Source organism: Osmerus eperlanus, chromosome 20, assembly GCF_963692335.1.
Source record: "Osmerus eperlanus chromosome 20, fOsmEpe2.1, whole genome shotgun sequence".
In the NCBI taxonomy this organism is placed as follows: domain Eukaryota; kingdom Metazoa; phylum Chordata; class Actinopteri; order Osmeriformes; family Osmeridae; genus Osmerus; species Osmerus eperlanus.
In genome coordinates, this window is record NC_085037.1 from 977,860 (window position 1) to 1,002,076 (window position 24,217).

A 24,217-nucleotide genomic window follows, 5' to 3' on the forward strand; every position below is an offset into this window, starting at 1 on the left:
CAAACCAAAATAAAAGTCCCACTAAGATCTCTGTTCAAAAGAGAAAAGCCCAACACAAAACTTAATACAGTTACAATTCAACTTAATACAATTCAAACCAACATAAGATGTCTGTTCAACTAAAGTTTTCAGCTTTTTAAAAGAAACACATACCTTTCCTTGTTTGGTTCACCCCTGGTCTGCATCTGTAAAACCATACTCTCTGTTATCAGATCCTTTTCCCCAGATTAAGAGTATGGGACGTATTCTCTTAACAGATCCTTTGCCTCAGATCAAGAACACAGATTGTTTTACATACTTTTTCAATACTTCACACGACCAGAGTTCTTGTACGCTATCAGAGTTTGCCAACTCTGACCAAGACAAAGTAAAAATAGCAAGTCAATTAATGACCCAAATTTACTAAACCAAAACTCTAATATTATCTTCCTCCTGTTGAGGCCTAGCAGACTCTGGTCTGCTAAGACCAGGCTCCCAACTGAACGTCACAATAAAAGGTTCTTAAATTGTTTACGTTACCAGCATCGCAGAGGGACAGCAGGCGCACCAAGCATAAAGCAGTCCGTGAATGGGGTTTTGGAAAAGGATCCCCTTACCATTTAGTTTTGTGCACCACGGGTTCTGCTTTATACTGGTGCTGCCGTGGGTCTCTCCTGGATCTGGTTCTGCAATCCTGCTGCTCGACAACGCCAATTGATGAAGAAAGTGTTTTGTCCGTCTCTTCATAAACGGAGTGACTAAGTTCAGTTGAGTTCTGGATTTTAATAAGTATTATCAATCTGCAGATTGGGAGAGAAAACCAGACCTCTGACAATAAATGACCACACAACACCAGGCTTAGGTCTCAATCATGTCTCTCTCAGCTCTGAAAGCCGGAGGACCATCTTTTATAGGGCACAGGAATGTAAACATAGATAGTGACAGTCAGGCAGTAATGACGTTACAACAGTCTCAGAGGAAGAGATTCACAGCTCCCAACACATGGCGCTCTCCTTGTAGTCATGACCAAGGACGTTTACCCAGTACTTTCTCCTGATCACGAACATCTATTAACCCTGACACATAGACACCATCTACTCTTATTAATAGCAAGCTTACATGAGAACATACTAACTAGTATCCAATGACTAGTTATATTGATTAGTGAATAATGTAAGCACACAGGAAATCCCAATTTCTTCCACAGAGTGGATAGTAAAGAGAATTGGAGAGGAGTGGGGATTGAGGGGAGGAGAGCGAATTAGAGGAGTGGGGATTGAGGAGAAGAGGGAGGATTGGAGAGGAGTGGGAATGAGGAGGGAAAGATAATTAGGAGAACAGAAGAGAGGAGAGGACACAGTAAAGGAAACTAGAGAGGGTACAATTTCTGGGGAAATTGTAGGGTGTGCTTGCTTGCGTCGGTTGCACAGGGGTCCGTTTTTGAATGACATTTTTACAACTGATTTCTGTATATTTTATATGAAAATGCATAGTTATTATTTATAAAGATTAAATAGATTTTAAAAAAAACAGACAAAAATGCTGCTCATTTACAACTGAAATTACGAGTGAAGTGTAGAATGAAATAGATGTCTTCTCATTTCCCCTGCAAGAGGCAGCCTCATCGTTGAATCAAAACGAATACATTTGGCAGACCGGTGTAAAAATTGACCTAATCTCTATGACTTAAACGTCATTTTAAGTTTTTCCCTTCTCGTGATATTTTCAGGCATGTAGCCTACTCATTGCATTCATTCATTAATAAAGAACCCCCTTTGAAGATTATTCTACGACGTTACCCGGCAGTAGAAGATGGAATCGCGATTCCAAACAGTACCATCTGCTAACTGAAAATATGCCCCCCAAAACGTAAATAAGCTTGACATTTATTTAGTGGAAAATCGCTCATTCATAAAAAGCTCACTGGTAGCGACCATTGTCAGTAACAACGCAAAATGCGATATAGCCTTGTGTGGAGAAGCTGCCCCGGTAAATTGTACTACTACGGTAAAGTACTAGTACTACTAGTAGTAGACTACTGCTGTGTTCGTCTTGGTAGCGATTGCGTTGGTTGAATTGGATTTAACGTTCCGTTGTATGGTTTAGGCTGAAATTAATTATTTTCATGAACAGATTGACAACGTTTAGGCTGTGGCAATGAAGTTCAGGTTAGTAGTCAGATAGTTTCACCTATTGAAAGACTTTTGATTTAAGTAAGGGGAGAGCGGAACATGTTCTGTCGCCGTTTGACTTCCTAAACAGCTGTGTACTGTAGATGTTTTTGTAGTGTGTCTCGCGTAAGCTACAGCGTTGCAGTGAGCAACACTGGTTTGAAACCACAGGTAATGATAATTTCACCAACAAATCGTTTAGTTGTAATGTAATGTCATAATAAATCCTACAACGAAAATGTATTTGTGAGGAATGTTTATTTTAACGATTGAAAACAGATGCATCATAGACCACTGTAGTAGCTATGTGTTGGCCGGGCCACAGAGGCTAATGTCATGCTAATGCTTCAGTGAAATAGTAGACTACCGTTTCCGAAAGTAGATGTGGGCCTACTTCCTTAATAATATCAGCTAATATTGTACATTACATTTCACAATTGTGTTTCACATCACAAAGTAAAATGAGTAAATAGTTATCACCCTGGCCTCTTTGCTTGTGGCGTTTCTGCAGCTGCCTTGCAGTAAAGCTATAGTTATCCTAGCTATCCCCCAAGTTAACAGATGCGAAACGAATGTTCTGCTACAGGTAGTCACGCGTGTTTTCGTGACGTTAGTGACGTAGTGACGTTAGTAACGTCAGTGACTGTGGCTAGCAAATTAGCCACCGTTAGCTTCACTTTTCGCCACAAAAACTTAATTTCCACTTAAACCATGCAACGGAACGTAAATAAAAATACAAGCAACTCAATCGCTACCAAGACGACACTTTTGACACCTAGGTTGTCTATGTAGGCCAAATATTGACAAAGATTTAGGGGGGCAAAAATAAATAATAAATATATACGTGAGAGAACAAAGGTTGTGCTCTCGCCGAAGGCTTGAGCACACCCAACAAGAGAAGTGATGGAGTGAAAAGAGGAGAGGAGATGAAAGCTAAAGGAAACCTTGTTGTTTATCCATTTCCTTTTTGCAGCACAGGGCACACAACAGAATGAGCAGCCAGTCTGGATGGAGAAGAAGGCTGAGTGATGGAGGGAGGAGAGAGTCTCATTGATTCAACACCACAGAAACACCTGTACAGCAGTAGTGTCTGCAGATGGACTTGCAGAGCAGGCCTCTCAATCACCACCCAGAGGCAGGGATATGACAAGCCACCATCTTGTGTGTGTGAGAGAGTGAGAGAGAGAATTATATTGTGAATGGAGTCGAAGAGAGATTGGGTTTATACAGTGTGTGTGTGTGTGTGTGCGTGTTTCTGTGCACGTGTATGTGTATGTGTGTGTGTCCGTGCACGTGTGTGTGTGTGGCTGTGTGTGTGTGTGTGCATGTTATTGCTAGCTGCAAATGAACATCATAAATCCCCGTCCTGATCTTTATAGCTGTGACTAACGACACTGCGGCCATTATTTATTGAAACAATCCAGCCGCCCTGATTGGACAAGCTACTTCCCAGCATTCCGCTCCCTCGCCCCGCTCTCCAACACGTTCCCTCCATCTCTCACCGCTACACACACACACACATTTCTGCTCACACCCTCCGAGGACACTTGTCTCTGTGAATATCGATCTCAATGGCACTTTTATTTCACATTGTCTTTGTGTAAGAACACTTGGCGAGCCAATCCACCGTGAAGCACGGCATGTGCTGACTTGTGATTGGACGAGGGTGAGGGGGAGATGATGTCATGATACAGGAAGGTTTCAATTGTTTAAAGAGGATCGAGTTTTTTACTTTTTTTTCAGATTCTGAGTGAAGCATGTCTGTGACTTTTTCTAAAGAAGCTTGAAGCTGGGAAAGCATTTTGCTCATTAGAACGTTACAGACTTTTAACATGACATCTTTCTTTCTCTCTCTCTCTCTCTCTCTCTCTCTCTCTCTCTCTCTCTCTCTCTCTCTCTCTCTCTCTCTCTCTCTCTCTCTCTCTCTCTCTCTCTCTCTCCCTCTTACTCCTTCTCTCTCTCTCTCCTTCTCTCTCTCTCTCTCTCTCTCTCTCTCTCTCTCTCTCTCTCTCTCTCTCTCTCTCACCCTCTTTCTCCTTCTCTCTCTCTTTATCTCTGTCTTCTGTCTCTCTCTCTCAGCCTTGGGAAGGGATAGCTCCACATGTTCTGGTAGTACACTACCAGTAGTAGTACACTACCAGAACAGTTCTCACAGATTAGCATGTCATTTGTTGAAAAAACGAACTCTTTCTTCTTGTTGAGTGGGCGGTGGATCAAAGCTCACTCACAGACCCCGAGGCTACAACAGTAGCCCCTCTGAAAAGCAACCAGAGATTCATTCCTCTTCTTCATTCCTCCTCTTCTTTCTCTTTTCCTTCCTCTTCCCTCTCCTCCCCCTCTCTTCTTCTTTCTCTTGCAAGTATTCTCCTTTGTACTGTCACCACCCAGTGCCAAGATTTACTTGTTTCATCTACTGACGCATCATGAACCTGGTGTAAGCATGTACGGTGGGGGCGAAGGGTCAAACAGACCCAGATGGGTAAATGTTGGCCGGGCCAGATAAGTCAATTATCCAGAACTTGTTCAGGAGGCTAGGATGATAAACAAGCAGATAGACAGACATAGTATATGCACTCTCTACACACACAAACACACGCCCATACATGCAAGTATACACACACATGCACATGTGAGAATACAGACACACACACAGTTGAGAATGTAGACACACACGAATATATAACGCACACACACAAGTAAGAACACACAAAAACACAACTGAGAATACACACACACAAGTACAAGCAACAATGTACACACACACAGGCGAGGACACACAGGTGAGAATATACACGTAAAGTACATACACACACAGGAATTTGCACACCAATAAAGAGTGTGCAAGAGTACAACACAAAAATACATACATCCAAACACACAGTTCACATACTCTCTACACACTGTGCAGATACACACACATACGCAGACACACACAGTCACACACCTATGCAGACACACACACACACATGTAGACACACACACACACAAACGTTTACCTGTTTTTGTGGTTGAGTCGTGAGATCTCCTGGGTCTGCAGCAGGATGTGGTTCTCCAGGCGGCTGGTGAACAGAGAGTTCTCCAACAGCTGGATCTGCAGCCTGCTGGTTTGGTTCAACACCTACAAGAGGGGGATGGATGGAGAGAGGTATGGAGGTATGGAAGAAGGAAGAGAGGGATAGAGAGATGAATATATTATGGGAGGGAGGTATAAATGGAGGGGGTAAGAGATGGATAGAGAGAGAAAAAAACAGGGAAGGGTGGAGGTTGAGAAGATGGATGTATGTATGGATGGATGTATGTATGGATGGATGGATGGATGGATGGATGGATGAAAGAGGACGAAGAGAGGGAATGAGAAAAAACAGGAGGGATAGATAGATGAAAAGTTGAACAGGTGGATAGGGAGCTGGATTTTATCGACAGTGAAAAGAGAAGGCTGACATGTCAATCCACCTGTGTTTTGAAATAAACAGCTAAAAGACAAATATTTGCTCTGGTTGCCTCATCATGCATCACTACAGGGACAGCTAACAAAAGGAGAGTGAGAGAGAAGGATGCTAAAGCTACATAGAATGAGAATTGTGAGGGATTAAAACAATCTGTAATAACAGCCATGGCATATCTACAGCCACATCTGTGTTGTGGTACTGTGGGGACTTGTGTTTGAACTGGCTAGTTGTCAGTCACCTAGCTTGACCTAGAACGTCAATCAGAGTTTACTCAGCCCAAATATCACCTGTTACAAAGAGACGGTCACAAACTGTTGACCTGAACTTGTGTCTGGCCTTTTCCCAAAGTACATAACCCATCAGATTCAATTGAACTTGTGACTTTAAAGTCTTGCTAACATATGATAACTTCCTCGTAGGCAGTTTGAGTATTGAAGTTGCTATAATTTTAGCAATTGTTAGCCACTAAAATTAACACTTTGTTGTTAATTTTAACTCTTCTTTCCACACTAGAATCAGTTGATGTATAATTAGCAAGCTGTAAGCTTTTTAGAGTTGTTTCTTACACTTAAGCTACAGTTGCTAACGTTACCTAACCATTAGCTACTTAGAGGTCAGTAACAATATATTAATACTGTTACAAGACCAAACTGTTTTCCACTTGGCTTCTTGTTATTGGCTGACCTGGGTCTCCACATCCGTCAGTTTGCGGGTCTGCTCAGCTGATTGGCTCAAGAGGTTGGTTCCCATTTCCAACATGGCCGCCGTCTGGGTGTGGGCGGCGTTCCTCTTCATCTCCTCCATCCTGGAACGCACGTTTTCCTGGATGTAGTTCTCTAGCTGCTCACAAGGGACACAGGAAACCCATTTCATTCCATTTATATTTATGAATTTAGACTTCTATCCAAACCTTTACATTCCATTACCATTATCTTAACATTTGCATTCAATAACTTATCTAAACCTATACATTCCATTTACACTAGCCTATTGACTTATGGGTGTGGGACTCGAACCCATGAGGAAATGTACACAGTAATGTAGGCGTGGAACCAGCAGTGGGGTGTGGAACTCGAACCCACAACACACTGTACACTGCAACAACACTGCAGGATGGAACATGACCTCGTTGAGATGAGCAGGATTCGTAACCCACCCAGGAGCCCCACATACACATCCTTGTCATCCCTGCTTGGTCCTTGTTGCAGAGGAGCTACTAAGCTCCTGCTGAGTTGTCACATTTTGCCTGTGGAGGTTCAGTTGGCTTGTCAAAATATCATCTGAACTGTAATTCATCCCTGCTCTATCTAACTGTATTCATCATCCCTCTCCTGATAACACAGTAAGGAAGCACAGCATTCCACACGTGTGTCCTGCTGGTGCAAGGGCACGTGGCAGTTGGAGTTCATTAATTACCTTTCATATTGCGCTTGATTGCTTTATACTGGAGTGGCTTGGAACATGACACAATGGACACACACACAATACAATAACACACATATACACACACTCCTAATCCTGAAAACACACACATACATACCTCAATCAATCCGAAACTTGTTGTACTTTATAGGAGTAGTAAAAATAGAGGCCCATCCGTCTCAGGGCCATAAACAGATTTCTTTATTGATGTGGCTACTTTGTGAGAACAGAACATGCTAGACTCATCCACACGTCACTCTCTGGTGTTTTTGTTCAAACGTTTCCATTGCTGAGTTATGGAATTCACTCTAGCAGGAGCTGCTTGGAACCTAGCAATAAATCAGGGCTGGGTATTGTAAGGTACACATTCATATTTATGTCTCTGAAGAGAAGATGTACAAATTTAGTCTAAAAGGAGAATATTCTTCAGAATAATTCTGCTAATATGTGGCTAGCCACAGCAATGAGGGGTGAGTGTATTCAATCAAACAAGGCTATGATTATTGGTTTTCACAATAAAACTGTATTATTCTGAGAAGTGTAATTATAAGCACAATAGACACCGGCCACAATAGCGCCTTCTGTTTTCAATCAATCCGTATTAAGACAAGAAAAAGTAAAGATAAATCAGCATAAAATTGTTGACTTTGGAGTCATTTCTGGCTCTATAATTTGTTCTTTTTCTCTCTGTCTCTCACTTTTTTGTGTCTCACTCTCTGTAAACCTAAATATATCCTTGCTACTGTGATGTATAGAGACATCTGAACAGGAAAGAAATACATTATGAGCAGAGCTGGGAGAAGAGATTAGTAGTGGATTACCCTCTGCCTTCAAACCTCAAGAGGGAGGAATATATCTGTCTTTCTATCCCTCTCTTCCTCTATTCATCTTTCTGTCACTCTCAATCTTTCTCTCATTCTCCATCTCTTTGTCTCCCTCACTCTTTCGCTCCCTTTCTCTATCTTTCTCTCCCTCTCTATTTTTATCTCGCTCTCCTTCCTCCCTCCCTCTTCCTCTTCCACAGATATCAGAACACAGCCCAGCGTGTCTCCATCACAGTACATGATGTAGTTCAGTCCCTGAGGTCAATACAAACTCCCTCCCCTGCTGTCAGAAACACAGCCAGCTAGTAGATCCTATGTGTGTGTCTGTCTCTGTGTGTGTGTTTGTGTGTGTGTATGTAAATCTCTAGCATTAGGCCCACAAAGAATTCTGTCTGAGCAGGAATATAAATGGATAGCAGAGGTGTAAATCAGTTTAGAGGATATCCACCACTTGATGTTTTCATTTGCTGAGTCAATAGGATCATTGTTCTCTATCTGTAAGAGTTACACAGACATGGGAGTTTGCAACTGTGTGTGTGTGTGTGTGTGTGTGTGTGTGTGTGTGTGTGTGTGTGTGTGTGTGTGTGTGCGCGCGCGTGTGTGTGTGTGTGTGTGTGTGTGTGTGTGTGTGTGTAAGAGAGATAGAGAGAGAGAGAGTTAAGCAAAGACAGAAAGAGAGAGTTAAAAGCTTTTAGTGCATTTAGCTAGTTTAAAAGAAATATTGTCTTAATGAAATTAACTTAATTATTATGTGAACAAAGCAGGCCACTTAAATCTCCTTAATCTCCAGACTCTAATGCAGGATACAATTAACTCTACCAACATTTAGCACATCAGAGACTGCACACACACACACACACACACACACACACACACACACACACACACACACACACAGCTGCTGGGGGGAGCAAAGCACACCACATGGGGGGTGTGGGGGAGGATGGAACAATCCCACAATGCTGTGTTCTTGGAACACTACTAAAATAATCTGGAACTCTTAAAACTGAATATTGCAGCCCTGATTTAAGAACTCACTGTAGTAACATGCTGGATTGTGTGTGAGTGTGCGTGGGTGTGTGGGTGTCTGGGGTGTGTGTGTGTTGGTGTGTGCGTGTGGGGGGGGGCAGTCTTGGGTGTGTGTGTCTGCATTTGTACAGCAAGACTATTTCCAAGATTATCTTACGATTCCCTATTTTAGAAACACACATACACACAATCGAACACACACACACCCTCATTACAGTAACAGATATAACACTAGGTAGATGACCCGTGAACTACAATTGTTCAGAAGTGTTAAAAAATATAAATAGATGGTTCATTGGCAAGTTTGTGCTTGTGAAAGCTATCAATTACCAGTTTTTGTTTAAATGAACTGAAACAGTATTTTGAGGCTTGTTTGCGTGTCTGTCTGTGTGTGTGTCTGTGTGTGTGTGTGTGTGTGTGTATGTGTGGCGGAGGAAGACTACTGGTTTAATGGTCTGATGCATATTTGGCTGATATGCTGAACGTCTTGTCTTTCCTCTCATGCTACAGGGACTCCTGGCTACCCAGCGGTCTTAAATAGAGACTCTCTCTCTCTTTCTATCACACACATACACACACACACACACACATTGTCAGAAGGCCAAAAGAACACTGAGTATCCAGTTTATTATAAATGATCACTAAGAAATGTTACTGATGAGGCCTTGTCAACTCTACTAAGAAGTCTGTGTCATCATTATCAAGTCATCATCTGTATGATGATGGCTTTCACTACATCATACAGACTGCTGGAGGAGGAGAGGGTGAGACAGAGAGGAGGGAGAGAGACTAGGGAGGAGAAAAGATAGCGAGAGGAGAGAGCTAGGGAGAGGAGGATCAGAGAGAGAGGAAAAGGAGGGAGGGAGATAGAGGATGGAGAGATTGAGAGAGTGAAGGTAGGAGTTGGGGTAAGGAGAAAAAAACTGAAAATGGATAGGATGGAGAGAGATAGAAAGAGAGAGAGAATAAGGAGAGTGAGAAGAGAGGAGAAGAGAGGAGAAGAGAGGACAGGCGAGGAGAGGAGAGGAGAGGAGAAGAGAGGAGAAGAGAGGAGAGGAGAGGAGAAGACCCTTGAGAAGACTATACCAGTTATTGTTAGCCAACACACACACAAACACACCAAACACATAAACCAAACACACGCACCAACATATACACAAAGACACTAAACACACAAACACAAATACACACCTCCCCTTCCCCCAGCCAGCCCCTGAGGTACCTTACCTTCTGCAGCCACAGTGTGTTATTCTCTGTGGCGCTCTCCAGGACCTCCAGCTTTCTCTGGTGCCAGGAGGGCCGTGGCTGGCCACCACCCCCCTCAGGTTGGCCTGGGCCTGGGGCTGGGGGAGAGTCCTTCTGGAGGGAGTTGGTGACCCGGAAGTCCTTGAGGGGCGAACAGTGGTCGACCTCGGGCAGCAGGAAGGTGTAGCTGCAGGGGCCGTGCTGCACACGATGTGGGCGCCGCTCTGAACCAATCACCACAGCCGACAGGTAGACCAGGTAGGTGAGGGACAGGGCGAGGGGGAGGCCCATGTCGGGCAGGGGGGAGGAGGGGGAGAGGTGAGGGTTGAGGGGTGGCGAAGGTGTGTCCGGTGAGTGTGCACCTACTGTCTTAGTCTCTGTTGACTCAGTTGTTCTCTCTCTCTATCTCTCTCTTTCTCTTTCTCGTTCTCTTTCTCGATTTGTTAAAAACACACCAGGCTTCTGTCTGGCTGCTGTGTATCCTCCAGTGTAGTCCTGTATCTCTTCTGTGGCAGATGCATCCAGCGGTCTTCCCCAAAACTCAGCAGTGCTCCATCATCCCCGCTGTGTGCTGTCAGGAAAGACAGACAGAAAGACAGACAGGCAGGCAGGCAGGGAGCGAGGAAGACAGACAGGCAGAAAGACAGACAGACAGGCAGAAAGACAGGGAGCGAGGAAGACAGACAGACAGACGGTTGCCGGGGCTGGACGGCTGCAGGGAGACGGGATGTCTTCCTGTTTGCCCCCAGCAGAGCTTCGCTGCAGGAAACAGGCTGAGAAGTACTTTATCTAGCCTCTGGTCTCCTCTTTTCTTCTGGTTGTTTCTTTCTGTCTCCCTCTCTTTTTACTCCAGCTGTGGTGTCCGTTCTGCCTGGATGGAGAGCTGAGAGGAGGAGTGGAGGAGGAGGAGAACAGGAGGAGAACAGGAAGAGGAGGAGAAGAGTGGCTGGTTTGGGGATGTTGGCTGAAATGGCAGGGCTCTTAAAGTTACTGGAGAGTGTATGACTCTCTACACACCCCCTCCTTACTTCAGCACATAATCACTCAACAGCCCCTTTCCCTTCCTCGCTCCCTCTGTTCTCCCTCCCCCCTCCCTCCCTCTGTTCTCCCTCCCTCCCTGCCTCCCTCCCTCTGTTCTACATCCCTCCACCGTCCCAACTCTCCCTCCCTCCTTCGTAACAGAGGGGTTAGAAGAGGAAGCCACAGATATGCACACTGCAACCACCACAATAGAAACAACTGGGAACATTCTCTGCTCGTTATTTCTCCCCCTCACTTTCTCGTTCTCTCTCTGTTTTTCTTGCTTTCTTTCCCTCTATCTCTCACCCTCTCTCTCTCTCTCTGTCTGCTGTCACAACCCCCTCCTGTGGATTGGTTTGGTCCCCACCTGTAGGAGAGTGCTGGTCTGGTCAGAGACATTTTTGTGTGGACTGAACCATTATGAACCCAGCAGGGAGGACAACTCCCCAAACTCCACAAATCCTCCTTCTGAACAATAAAACGTATCCACACAATAGATGGACAATTTAAATTTTATATTACACTTTGTTTGTAACCTTTTTGTTGTAATATAATACTGACTTTTACTTCAACTTTGACTTTAATATTTAAAACCAGATGTACATATTTGTTTTATGAACTTCAATGTGGGGAAGTAAAAATATGGTAAATTAATAAATAAAATAAAAATTAAAAAAGTTTAACCATATCCAGATTAAGATTTGTTTTTATGTTTATTTGCTAATAAGTTTAACTCTTAAATCTCAAAGAGACCTTGGCCTTGTTGTTCCCAGTGAAGCAGAACTATACATCAGGAGTTGTTATTGCTGGAGGAGAGGAGTGCATGTAGACCTAATCCTCTGGGTCTACTTAGGATCAAGTTGCCAACACCACCATGGATTCACGGCCTCCAGTCCTGCTACTCCTTCATTACCGTTCTCTCTTTTTTGTCTTTCTATCCATCTACAGGAGAGGCATCTGTCTCTCGCTCTTCTCCATTTCTTTCTTTCTTTCTTTTTCTTCTTCCTGTCTTACTCACTTTCTATAGGTATTTCTCTTTCTCAGTCTCTCTGCTTTTCTTTTCCCCCCACCTCTCTTTTCATGTCTATTTAGTCTCTCCTTCTATATCTCCTGGTTTACCCAAATCTTCCCGTTGCGTGATGAGACAACCGAATAGGCCTACCGTGGCACCGTTCAGATCACGTCTTACCGGCGCTTCTCTCTGAACCCCTTGTGTGTTCACCTCATTCTGCGTGCTAATGACGCTGATCGGCAGCACAGAAACTCGTTCAATAATAACCGTCGAGTCGACCGCGAGGTTGGGTGGCACTTGTGCACGGAATTATTCAGACGTCAGACACGGTTATACTGATTACACACGTAGACGCGCCGGTTATTTCGTCAACGGGAGATATCCACTGCGCTGTTCACAACGAAATAGACCTGGACCCAATCGTAGTTTTTTTTATTACAGAGACAGACAATTGATTTGCGTGCATGATGCTCTGGGATGATAACGTTGTTCTAGGAGGTAGTGAATAAGTTATGATGAAACGTGATTTTTCTCCCCAGACTCCCCAGAAACACTGTTGAATCACTTTTCAACCCATTTGCCAACGTTCTAACAACACTGTGGCAACTTTCACATTGGGTCTCGATATTAAACGGCCTAGAGATACTCTCCAGACTGAGTGATTTGCTGAATCACTTCCTAGACCATAGTCCACACTTTTCCCAGAAAAGCCATGTTCCATATCGCATCTCTTGATAACACTGAGTTGGTTGAAAAGCAATATTCATATTTCCCCAAACTCTTAATGCAAAATTGCCATTACAGAATTCTATGTTTGTAAACTAAGAACAATGTTTGCGATTCAGATGCTGCTTCTAGATGGATTGAACATGACAACATTGTATAGTGGTTGGAGGAGGAAGGGTTGTCCTCTTTGTAGAATAATTATTGTTTTTTGGAACTCACTGACAATGTAACATTCTGTTGAAAGTTTCAGAATCTCGCCCTCCCGCATGGCTTGTATTACAGTAAATGTAGGCTACACATATTTTTCACACTTTATAGTATTTGATTTATTTTGATGCAATTTTCATCTTGAGGAAAAAAAACTGTTGAAGCACACAGTGGAATAAAAAAAAATCTTAAGTAAGTTACTCTAGTAAGCTACTTACTGACATAAGATGCATCAAGTAACTCTAGGTGTGCCCTAGCATGGCATCACCATATGGGCAAGACCAACAGCTAAACTCATAGATTAACTATCCATAGAAAATGATGAAATATACTGTATAACTTGCTGTAGTTTTGAGTGTGTATGAAGTTGTGTAGTTTGTATTTCACTTCTTGATTCAGCTCATAGTCACACATATCAGGTTTGAATCTAAAAGCACCACCTTTCCTAACCCTCCCACACACACACACAACCTCATACACACACACAACTTCATACACACACACACAACTCAGTCATCCAAGTGTGGTTACTCAAGAGCTGATAAAAGAACAGCAGCAAATGTACACATTGTTGGAGGTGCTGACAGGAATTTGATTTCAGTCCAGACTTCCTCAAGTAAAACTCCTTCTCTACAGTCATGAACATTCTATCTCTTCTCTCTCTTCTCCAAACTTTGCCCTTCCCTGCTCTCTCTCTCTCTCTCTCTCTCTCTCTCTCTCTCTCTCTCTCTCTCTCTCTCTCTCTCTCTCTCTCTCTCTCTCTCTCTCTCTCTCTCTCTCACTCTCTCTCTCTCTCTCTCTCTCTCCCACTCTCACAGTGTATATCTCTTTAATGCATGCACGTACGCACACACTCTTACGCACACACTCTTTCTCTACATGCCTCCCCCTCACAGTGAGTACGGTTGGTTGTTGGAGACAGTCCTCATAAACTCTGTCAGCGGACTGGGAGATGAGTGAAGACAGGAAAAACAAACCCACGATGATACTGCACCACCAGGAACTGTTCAGAACTGATCAAAAGAGTGAGAAGAGGAAGTCTCACAGACCTCAGACACACACAGAGGAGAAGACCCACTGAAACGTTGTTACATTTCATCTACTTTTCATAGGGGGACGCCAGGAGCCAGAAGAGAAAACCACATGACCCTGTTGAATTCTTCCCACATCGAAAGTGAATTGCATAATACATGAGTTGTGCTTTATTGACATCTTAAACACATATTAAATGTTTATAGTTCTACTCAGGTCATAGCTCATGGCATCATGTCATTAATCGCTTGGGAAATGTTTTTCAAATTGAATGCAAATCAAAACTGAAAAGATCTCGCTGGGGCATAACTGACCTCAGAGCTGTAGTCTAGATACATCTGCTTTGTTAAATTAGGATTAGTTCCATCATTTTCACTGGGCTGTAGTTACAAGCTTCCCAAGAGGTGTGTGGTTTGTTTACGTTAGTCAGAGTTAGGTATTTCCCTTTACTCCCAGTAAGCCCAGAATGAGACCAGCTGGTGAATTTGAAAGTGACTCCCAGCCACCCTTCTCCCTGGCCTGGATATGGGGATCTATCTACCGTAGAGTGTCTTGTGCTGTTGCCATGTGAACATGAAAACGTTAAGTGCTTGTGAATGCACCCAGGCACCACACCTTTGTGGCCTGGAGGGAGTTAAAACCTACTTTGATTGTCCATCACTCTTCACAGTAATCTCCTGTCAGGATTCAGGAGAGAGCAGAGAGAGATAGCAGGGAGCAAGAGAGTGAGAAGGAGAGAGATAAAGAGGGAGAATGAGAGAGTGAGAGCAGAAAAAAAGAGAGAGCAGAGAGAGATAGCAGGGAGCAAGAGAGTGAGAAGGAGAGAGATAAAGAGAGAGAATGAGAGAGTGAGAGAGCAGACAAAGAGAGAGAGCAGAGAGAGATAGGGACACAGACTGAGAGTGATAAAGAAGGAGAGAATGAGAGAATATTGAGAAAGAGGGGCAAGGAGACTTGGAGTGAGAAAGGAGAGAGAGAGCAGCGAGCGACAACCCAGACCTCCCTGAACGCCCACTCCACACTCTGAACAGGGGCATGCCTTCCAGAGAGCGTTCAGAGGCAGCATCTGTTTAAGATCTGTTCATCAGCTGCTTTGTTATCCTCCTTCTTGTCAGCCGGGGCCAAATGAGACAGATGAGCGATGTGCCAAGCACAGGACTGCCTGTGTCTGTCTGTGTTAGAGCACCTGCCTGTCTCTCTGCACCTGCCTGTGTCTGTCTGTGTTAGAGCACCTGTCTGTCTCTCTGTACCTGACTGTTCCTGAAGACAAGCAACCAACTGTCGAGAGCCGCTTAGTGGAAAAAACTGGGATTAGTTCAATTAATTTGACCTGATGAACTTGGATGAGAAGCAGTGGGCTACAACCATGAGAGTGAGACTGAGAGAGTGAGAGAGTGTGTTGATATAGGTGAAGACTGAGAGAGAGAGAGAGAGAGAGAGAGAGAGAGAGAGAGAGAGAGAGAGAGAGAGAGAGAGAGAGCGAGAGAGAGTGTGTTGATATAGGTGAAGACTGAGAGAGAGAGAGAGAGAGAGAGAGAGAGAGAGAGAGAGAGAGAGAGAGAGAGAGAGAGAGAGAGAGAGAGAGAGTGAGAGTGTGTTGATATAGGTGAAGACTGAGAGAGTGAGAGAGTGTGTTGATGCAGGTGAGGGACCTGGCCTGATGCAGGAAGGCCTCAGCTCATCTGATACACACTCTACCCAGTGAGCCACCATGGCGACCCACACATGGACTACATCATAAATCATTTAATACATGTAAGCGTGTGTGTGTGGATCAGCCAAGCATTGTAAAAAGACGATTTAACAGCCCTCATAAACCCGGGACATTAAGCAAAACAGATCCTCAATCTCTCCCTTAATTCAGTCATTTCCATCTCTTCAATCTTTCTTCCATCTCTCTCTCTCTCCTTCAATCACCCTCTCTTTCTCCCTCTCTTGCTGTCTCTCTCACCTTCAATCTCTCTTTCTCACTTTCTCTCTCTCTCCCCCCTCTCTCTGGCAGTCTTTTCTCCATCCTGACCACCAACCACTCCTATCAGAGTGGGACTCATGTCAGTGCTGGTGTGTGATCTCTCCCTGCACCAGTCACAGGTTGTTCCCCCAGCAAGCTGCCTCGCATTATACACCATTCAAACATTCTTAGATGTTTAAAAACAATCAGTGCAATAAGCACTTTAGGAGACTAATAGTGGCAATTTCACACCACTGGTAGCTAGTTTGGAAAAAGAATACAACCCTTTCCCGTATATCCTGGTGATGATGGGGTGATGATGAAGGTGTACCAGCCCTGTACCCAGAAGGTCTGTGTCATGTAATCACTGTGCAGGTCACTCTCCTTCTAGTCCTGTTACCTGCAGTCATACCGTCTCCAGTGACTGTGCACATGTGTGTAATGTAAATCATATGTGGGGGCTGTGTGAGTGTGTGTGTCTGTGTGTGTGTGTCTGTGTGTGTGAGGTGGGGCACCTCTGGTGTTGCATTGTAAGGTTGGGGAATACAAAGTATTTTATGGTTGGACCACATATTGGAACCAGCTGTTTCCAGCTCACATATTCGATTTTTTTTTTGTGTGTGTGTGTGTGAGTGTGTAAGGGCAGGAAATTATCCCCACTCCCCCCACCCCAACAAAACCACCCTCACCACCTACAAAACATCAATGACACATCAGCAAGCCTGTTCACCAGATCTAGGTGGCTTGTGTGTTTTTCCGCTCTATAGTGTGCATTTAGGGTATTTTATAAAACCATGTATGTGTGTATGTCTCTGCTTACAGTGTGTCCACACAAACCCTGTAGGTATCTGTAGTTCCACATGCTTGTGATTCTACATGTATGTCATTCTTAATGTTGTTTCCTGTCAAGTATAAGGTGACCTTTGACCTCACAAACACTCAGTTGTCAATTTCCTCTTCCTGGATGAAGCACCTGGGTGTAGTTATCCTTTTTTCACCAGCCAGAGGGTATCCTGTGTGTACGTGTGTGTGTACTGAGGCCCCTGAAATCTGGTTTTGACACCATCATGTGATTGGTCCTCATTAGTGTCTTACCTTTCACAAGTCTTCACAGGTTTCAGGTGTTGAGAAGCAGTGTGTGTGTGTGTGTGTGTGTGTGTGTGTGTGTGTGTGTGTCTGTGTGTGTGCGTGTGAAAATGGTACAGGAAAACTGCTTTCATACCTCCATGTTTTATCAATCAGGATATTCTGGAGAGAGGCCTTCCATATACCAGCCTGAGGTGATGGATAGTAGGTTTTACACTGGCTGTTTGAAGCAGGCACATTCACAGGACACCCATAGGTGCATTAAGGTCCTTCCTGTAATTATATATTTTGCTTCTAATTTGTAACCACTATGACTCTCAGCTAGGCCTGAGTATAACACTAAGATCAACTTCACACACTTTTACAAACATACCTACATACACACACTGGACACACACACACACCTACATACACAAACACATACACACATGTGCACATTCATACAAAAATCTATTCACTCTTGTACATACCTACTTTTTCATACACACACAGACACAAACACATGCACAAAAACACACATGCACACACACACACACGTATGGAGTATCTGGAGCTAGCTCCAGTGAAAGCTTTGGAACATTACGTTCCTGTGAATGATGGTTTTAATGTTCCATCCTCTCCCATTAGACCATCCGTCACACAAGCATCGCTCACACATCAAGGAGAGAGGGATGGGGGGTGAGAGAAGGAGGGAGGGAGAAAGAGAGATATGGGAGAGGGGAGGTATGGGGGAGGATGAGAGAGAAGGAAAGACAGAAATATGATGGTGGAGGAGAAAGGAGGTAAGAGATTAGGGGGAGCAGGAGGGGTTGAAGGAGAGATAGAAAGAGAGGAGAGAATGAGAGGCAGAATAGGAATGAATGAGATGGAGGGAGAGAGGAAGGGATGGCGTGAGCAGAAATGAATGAGACAAGCAGTGCTGTGTGGTGGAGAGAGGAGAGGGAGGAGGGAGAGATCAAATGGGGGAGTGAGAGCAGAGCTGGAGAGAGAGATGAGAGTCATTTAGACAGACTGATGGTGATGAGAGAAGGCTTGAGATCTCTCAAATTGTGATAACGGTACAGAAATGTGTGTGTGTCTGTGTGAACAGTATGGGCGTGTGTGTGTGTGTAAGTGTGTGTGTGCATGCTTGTGAGTGTGTGTGCATACTTGTGAGGGTGTATGCATGCATGTGTCTAACATTGAGGCTGGGCCTGATAGGTATAATAATAAGTATTGAAACTACTGCAGCAGAGGTAAGGTATCCTTGTTTCTACATGTGTGTCCTAGGATGCTACAACACACACAACAATGTAAACATCAGTACAGACACACACACTATTTTAAACATCAGTACAGAACATGTCCTGTAACTCATGGTCCTAATTTAATCAGTGTATTGCGATGCTGTAAATATTGCTTGGCGGTTTTCATCAAATGTGCAAATGCTACCTACATGCAGTGTAGGAGAACAAATAGAATATTGATTCACAGAAACCTTCAAGTGTTTACTGAAGCCTCTACCAACTGTTCACCTCTCTCTCTCCCTCTATTTCATTATTTCCTTCTCTCTTTCTCTCCGTTTCTTGCTTTCTCGGGCTTGCTCTCTCGCTCTCTCTTTTTCATAACCCATTCCCTTTTTTGAAAGATCCAGGATAATGGAATTCCTGTGTTGAATACCTATGAAGGCCAGATTTGTTATGGACAATGACAGCTATTGTAAAAGCTGACATTACTGGTCTGTTATTTGCTTTTATACTTTCGAACATAAACTGACCATTTAGTAAATCAGTCTGGTATGACATCACAACAACTGTGCCAAGAAGTGAGTGCTTTTGTGTTAGCTGCCACTGTCTGTGTTATTACCATCGACTCTTCTTCAAATCAAGAGCCATGATCACATGAAACACAAAACCATTACAACCATGGTTGTTTTATTCAATCTAGTCCAAACAGGAGAAAGTATCTTACATAGAAACCAAACAGTACTAACCAAACATTGTGTTTTTAACTCTACTCTCCTCAATCTTTGACCACTGAGGAGAGAGAAAGAGATGAGAAGGAGAGCAATACAGAGTAAAAGAGAGAAAGAGGGAGACTTGCAATCACCCTTCATAACCACTAGATGACGCTCTTTCTCTATGGTGGTGGGCAACACATGGTATTTCGCCACCATCTAGTGGAGACACATTTATCTGTATGAGATCTAGATCAGTGTTTCCCAACCCTGGTCATCAGGACCTCCTGCCCTGCATGTTTTAGATGTTTCCCTGCTCCAACACACCTGATTCAAATTAATCAGGCTTCTGCTGAGATTCATCATTCAGCGTTCATCTTGAATCCGGTGTACCATTCTATTCTGTTTTTAGATTCATAACACAGCATAGATTTGTTATAAAAAAGTAAACTAACAGTAAATTACTGTCTCTACTGCAATATCATCAGATAGAAAGAAGAATATTAACAACCAATCAGCCACTTTACTTCTTTAGAGAAAAGTATAAACGTGCACATTTACAAACAGTCCTGGTCTCTTCAGTTCTCAGGCACCACTGGAAAGAAAAATTAATATTTGGGTTGACTATTGAACATTCAGTAAATATTGTAGTCTACCTAGACTATATGTAACTATAACTGTAATTATATTTTATACTATACAATTTAATATAGGTATTGACCATACATATATGCAGTAAGCACTGTATATACACACATGTGTATAACTATACAGTATATCTATAGTTAGACTATAGTGTATAGTGAGAACTACTGAACATTGGGGCTTGTATAGCTCTGTGATTAAGCATTTCATTTGACTGCAGATGAAGAGGTACCAGGTTCAATTCCCCCTGTACCCTTAGAATAAAAGGGCCTATTAGACAGATAGATAAATCCATCCTACTTACCCATGCAGCTCCTATTGTTTAATTCTCCTTCTGCAACAGAGACACGTTAGAAGGATGGTTAACTTAACACCAAGCCAGCCTGAAGTAAACCCAGCAGGTAGGAAGAGAGTCAGACATGAGGAAGAGAGTCAGACATGAGGAAGAGTCAGACATGGGGAAGAGAGTCAGACAAGGAGGAAGAGAGTCAGACATGAGGAAGAGAGTCAGACATGGAGGAAGAGAGTCAGACATGGAGGAAGAGAGTCAGACATGAGGAAGAGAGTCAGACATGAGGAAGAGTCAGACATGAGGAAGAATCAGACATGAGGAAGAGAGTCAGACATTAGGAAGAGATTCAGACATGAGGAAGAGTCAGACATGAGGAAGGGTCAGACATGAGGAAGAGAGTCAGACATGGAGGAAGAGAGTCAGACATGAGGAAGTGAGTCAGACATGAGGAAGAGTCAGACATGAGGAAGAGAGTCAGAGGAGCATGTGTGTTACCTTCTCCTGTGTGTTAGCAGCAGTGGAGTCTGAGGAAATACAAGTAAGAGTTAGACACATCTTCCACCACGCTGATACTGATTGGTTGGTTGTTTTGGTTTTTATTTGGTTAGTAGATTAGTGGGTGGATGGATGCATGTATGTATAAATAGATCAATGTAGACAGATGGATGATGGTTTATTTACCAGAGCTGCTGATTGTCCAGGAGAAAACCTTGATCAAACCATAGAGTCCCAGCGCCACGGCAACCATCGCCATGGAGTCCTCAATAGAGGGAGTGCTGACTCCTGGGAGCGACAGAGAGAAAAAGAGAAAAAGAAAGAGAAATGAGACCATATGAATCATACTCTTCTATTAAATCATCAACATATCACATTTTACTTTTATCTTTCATTATCAATGTGATCTGCGTATCACTGTAAGACTATACTGTGCAGTATCTCAATCACAATACATAAGCCATTGTAAATACACTTACACAGTACTTTACATAGTATCATAAACGATGTGTTATGAATCTCATAAGATGGTTAAAGGCTATGATAGGCCAGCGGTGCCGCTCCTCTCACCAATCACGTTGAGGGAGACGCTGACTCGTCGGGTGCCCCCCTGGTGGACGGCCACACAGCTGACCTGCCCCCCCCGCTTACCCCCCACCCTGGCTGGGTCCAGCTCCAGACGGGAGCTCTGGCTGTAGGTGCCGTCAGAGGCCTGCCTGTGGCCCGTCACGCTGCCCCGGCCCAGGTCCTGGACCCCCCCTGCCCCGCTCAGCTCCCAGCCCAGCTCCAGGGACAGGGGGGCGAAGCCTGACGCCTCACACTGCACCACCACCAGCTGGCCCGGGGCGGAGAGGGGGAGCGGGGAGGGGAAGATGGAGAGGGAGGGGGGCTCTGGGAGAGACAGAGGAGGAGAGATATACACAGAGGAGAGGGAGGAGGAGAGATGCATGAAGGAGGAGAGAGAGAGAGGAGGGAGAGAGAGGGAGGAGGAGAGAGACAACGAGGAGGAGAGATTACAGGGAGGAGAGAGGAGGAGAGATATACACAGAGGAGAGAGAGGAGGAGAGATGCATGAAGGAGGAGAGAGAGAGAGAGGAGAGAGAGGGAGGAGGTGAGATACAGGAAGGAGGAGAGATTACAGGGAGGAGAGAGGGAGGATGAGAGATATACAGAGAGGAGAGGGAGGGAAATAGAGAGAGGGAGGGACAACCAGAAGAAAGGAGTGGGGTTTTAAAGTAGGATCACCACTTTCATGCTCTGGTATTGTCCATAATGTAGGAGGTTGTTACTGTCAATAACAATTAGTGCATGAATAACTCTTAAATGAATCTTCATGCTGCAGCCTCACTCTCCATCTCCAGATATGTTTATAATATGAATGTCCTATTTTAATAGTATATTTACAGTGCATATAAGTGTATTGTAGCTGAGTCTCACCCACTATCTCCAGGTCCACCGCCACCTGAGCCAGCAGATAGGGCAGATATACCGTGCAGATGTAAGTTCCAGAGTGGCGCACCTGGGCTTCCTGCAGGATCAGTGATGCGTTTCCTGTCTTGTGGAGGGCGTCGATGTCCAGCCCCGCCCCTGCCTCCCAGGTATCAGCCAATCGGTCGCCCTTGCCGTCGTAGGCCAGGACCAATCGTCCGTCGCCCCTGAACTGGTACCGCCACTCCACGGCAAAGCCCGACCCGGAGAGGGGAGAGGAGGGGTCCACCCAGAACCCACAGTCCAGGAGAACCGGTTCTCCCAGTCTGGACTGGACCCTCACGGTTCTGCTGGACACACTGAGGATCACTGGGGGGGGAACGGAGGCAGGCAGGCAGGCAGGGAGAAGAGGAAGGAAGGAGGGAGGTATGGACAGAGGGAGAGAAAAGGAAGGAGGGAGGAGGCAAAGAAAAAGTAGAAAGGAGGAGAATGAGAACATCAGACTGATCTTGCATTGATGTTAACCTCTCCCAATCTCAGCTGGTCTGTATCTAATGTAGATGTCTGCACCTTGGGGTTCTGTAGTTGCCGTGGGAGCACGCATGACACTGGACAGGGTCAGCTGTCTGTCAAGGCCCTGCAAGGCAGCAGAGTACCAATCAGCTTGCAGGTAGACAGGGCTGAGGGCAGAGTCTGTTAGGGGGCGGCCCATTGGACGGTGGAGGGCTGAGGCAGGAAGGGGTTGAGCTCACACTGGGGTTTCTCCACAGCACCCCCTGGTGGGTGGAGGGATGAATGGCAGAAGGTGGCAGCAGGGTCTGGAACACACAGGAATCACAAGAGGGATTCTTTTATCAGTGAGATGTGACATATCAACCAGCTTAACAGAATCCATGAAACTAAATTTACTGAGGTTAGAAGTCATTGCTAGTTTTCCAACTAAAGGGCATCTCAGTGTGTCACGGCCAAAATGCCAAACACATCCAGTCATAGTGACTGTTTAAACCTACCTTTTATGTAGTAGACCCTCTCTGGGTTTATGTCTGACGACGGGTTCAGTCGTGACCCGGTTCCCTGGATTTCTGGGTCGGTTCCGATGACCAACAGAGATTTCTCCTGGGTCATAGCCGCAGGGAACCCTCTGCCTGGCTTCTCTTGCACGAACCAGCACTCCAGAACCGGACAAGTCGACGCACCGACTGGAGGAGGAGACAGCGATGTAGCTTGTTTTGCGCATTTAAGATAGCTATGGAAATCAACTTTTAAGACAAACTGTTCACATATCTTAAACATATATGAAAAATAACTGTAAAGGTTTTCTTTACATTAAAGCATATATGACGTACGCCAGAGCTGCAAATTGCTTTGGCTTACCGTGCATGAAGTAAGTTAGTGCGAACAAAGAAAGCTTGTAAATTGTCGAAATATTTGCCATGATTGTTGTCGATGGACAGTTGTACCAATCTGTCTGCAGTTTTAAGTTTTCACGAAGGCCGTTTCTTCACGAAGAAGTGTTTTGGTCGTTGGATTTCCCCTGAAATTCCACTTTTTGTTTCACTTTGCACGCATTATCATCCACACGGTGGCGATCTAACACCATTTTTGGTCAGAGTACGTGAGTGAATAGAACTGTTAATATGGGGTTATTTCAGGACATGATCAGATCCTGGAAAGCCAAATATTTTAAACATTGTGAATATTGCATCTTGAAACAGAATAGAACATTCTGCATGCCCTCATGATTTCTCTATGCATCTAAAATCATTTTAAAACTATCAAGGCCTACATGTTTTATTGCAAGAATCCCTTTTACAGATTCCGATCTCAACTTGCTGGTGTTAAGCTCGCTTGTAATTAAACCTTAACTGACAAGAAATATGCCAGAATGAACCTGGTCTCAAGAATCCAGACTAACAGGGTGGCAAAAAGCATGTCATGGAAGAGAGCCATGTAAATAAAAGTAGGGCTCTGGGTTGAAAGACAGGCAGACATGAACCTCAAACCAACTTCCTGGTTGTCAGTCTGTTGTTGCCAGTTGGCACAGAAACACTCAAAGTGGATCGACCAGCCAGTCAAGTGACCAGGCAGCTGATTTCTCAGAAACATCAGATGCAGTTTAGTGTTTCTACCTATTAGGGCGCTGTTACCCAGCTCATAAGAAGGGACTTTCCAGTCATAAACGGTCTGTATTCATTGACTGGTTTCAATGCCTCACTGGGGTCCATGGCAAAATGTTCTCAAGGAGTGTTTACTAGTTCCAGAACAAAA

The 24,217-nt window shown here is 44.4% G+C and overlaps 1 protein-coding gene and 1 pseudogene across 1 annotated transcript in view; both read right to left on the reverse strand.

Moving 5' to 3' along the window:
* The window catches only part of LOC134006749 (angiopoietin-2-like), a 28,733-nt gene extending 17,778 nt beyond the window's left edge, over positions 1–10,955 (reverse strand). Inside the window, exons 1-3 of the mRNA XM_062445748.1 lie at positions 10,102–10,955; positions 6,284–6,439; positions 5,147–5,268 (exon numbers count right to left, since the gene is read on the reverse strand). Coding sequence (XP_062301732.1) covers positions 5,147–5,268; positions 6,284–6,439; positions 10,102–10,410 — 587 coding nt within the window. The 5' untranslated portion in view covers positions 10,411–10,955. The remainder of the gene's footprint in view (positions 1–5,146; positions 5,269–6,283; positions 6,440–10,101) is intronic.
* Positions 10,956–19,117: 8,162 nt separating this feature from the next.
* LOC134006978 (tapasin-like) lies at positions 19,118–23,504 on the reverse strand (annotated as a pseudogene).
* Positions 23,505–24,217: the final 713 nt, after the last annotated feature.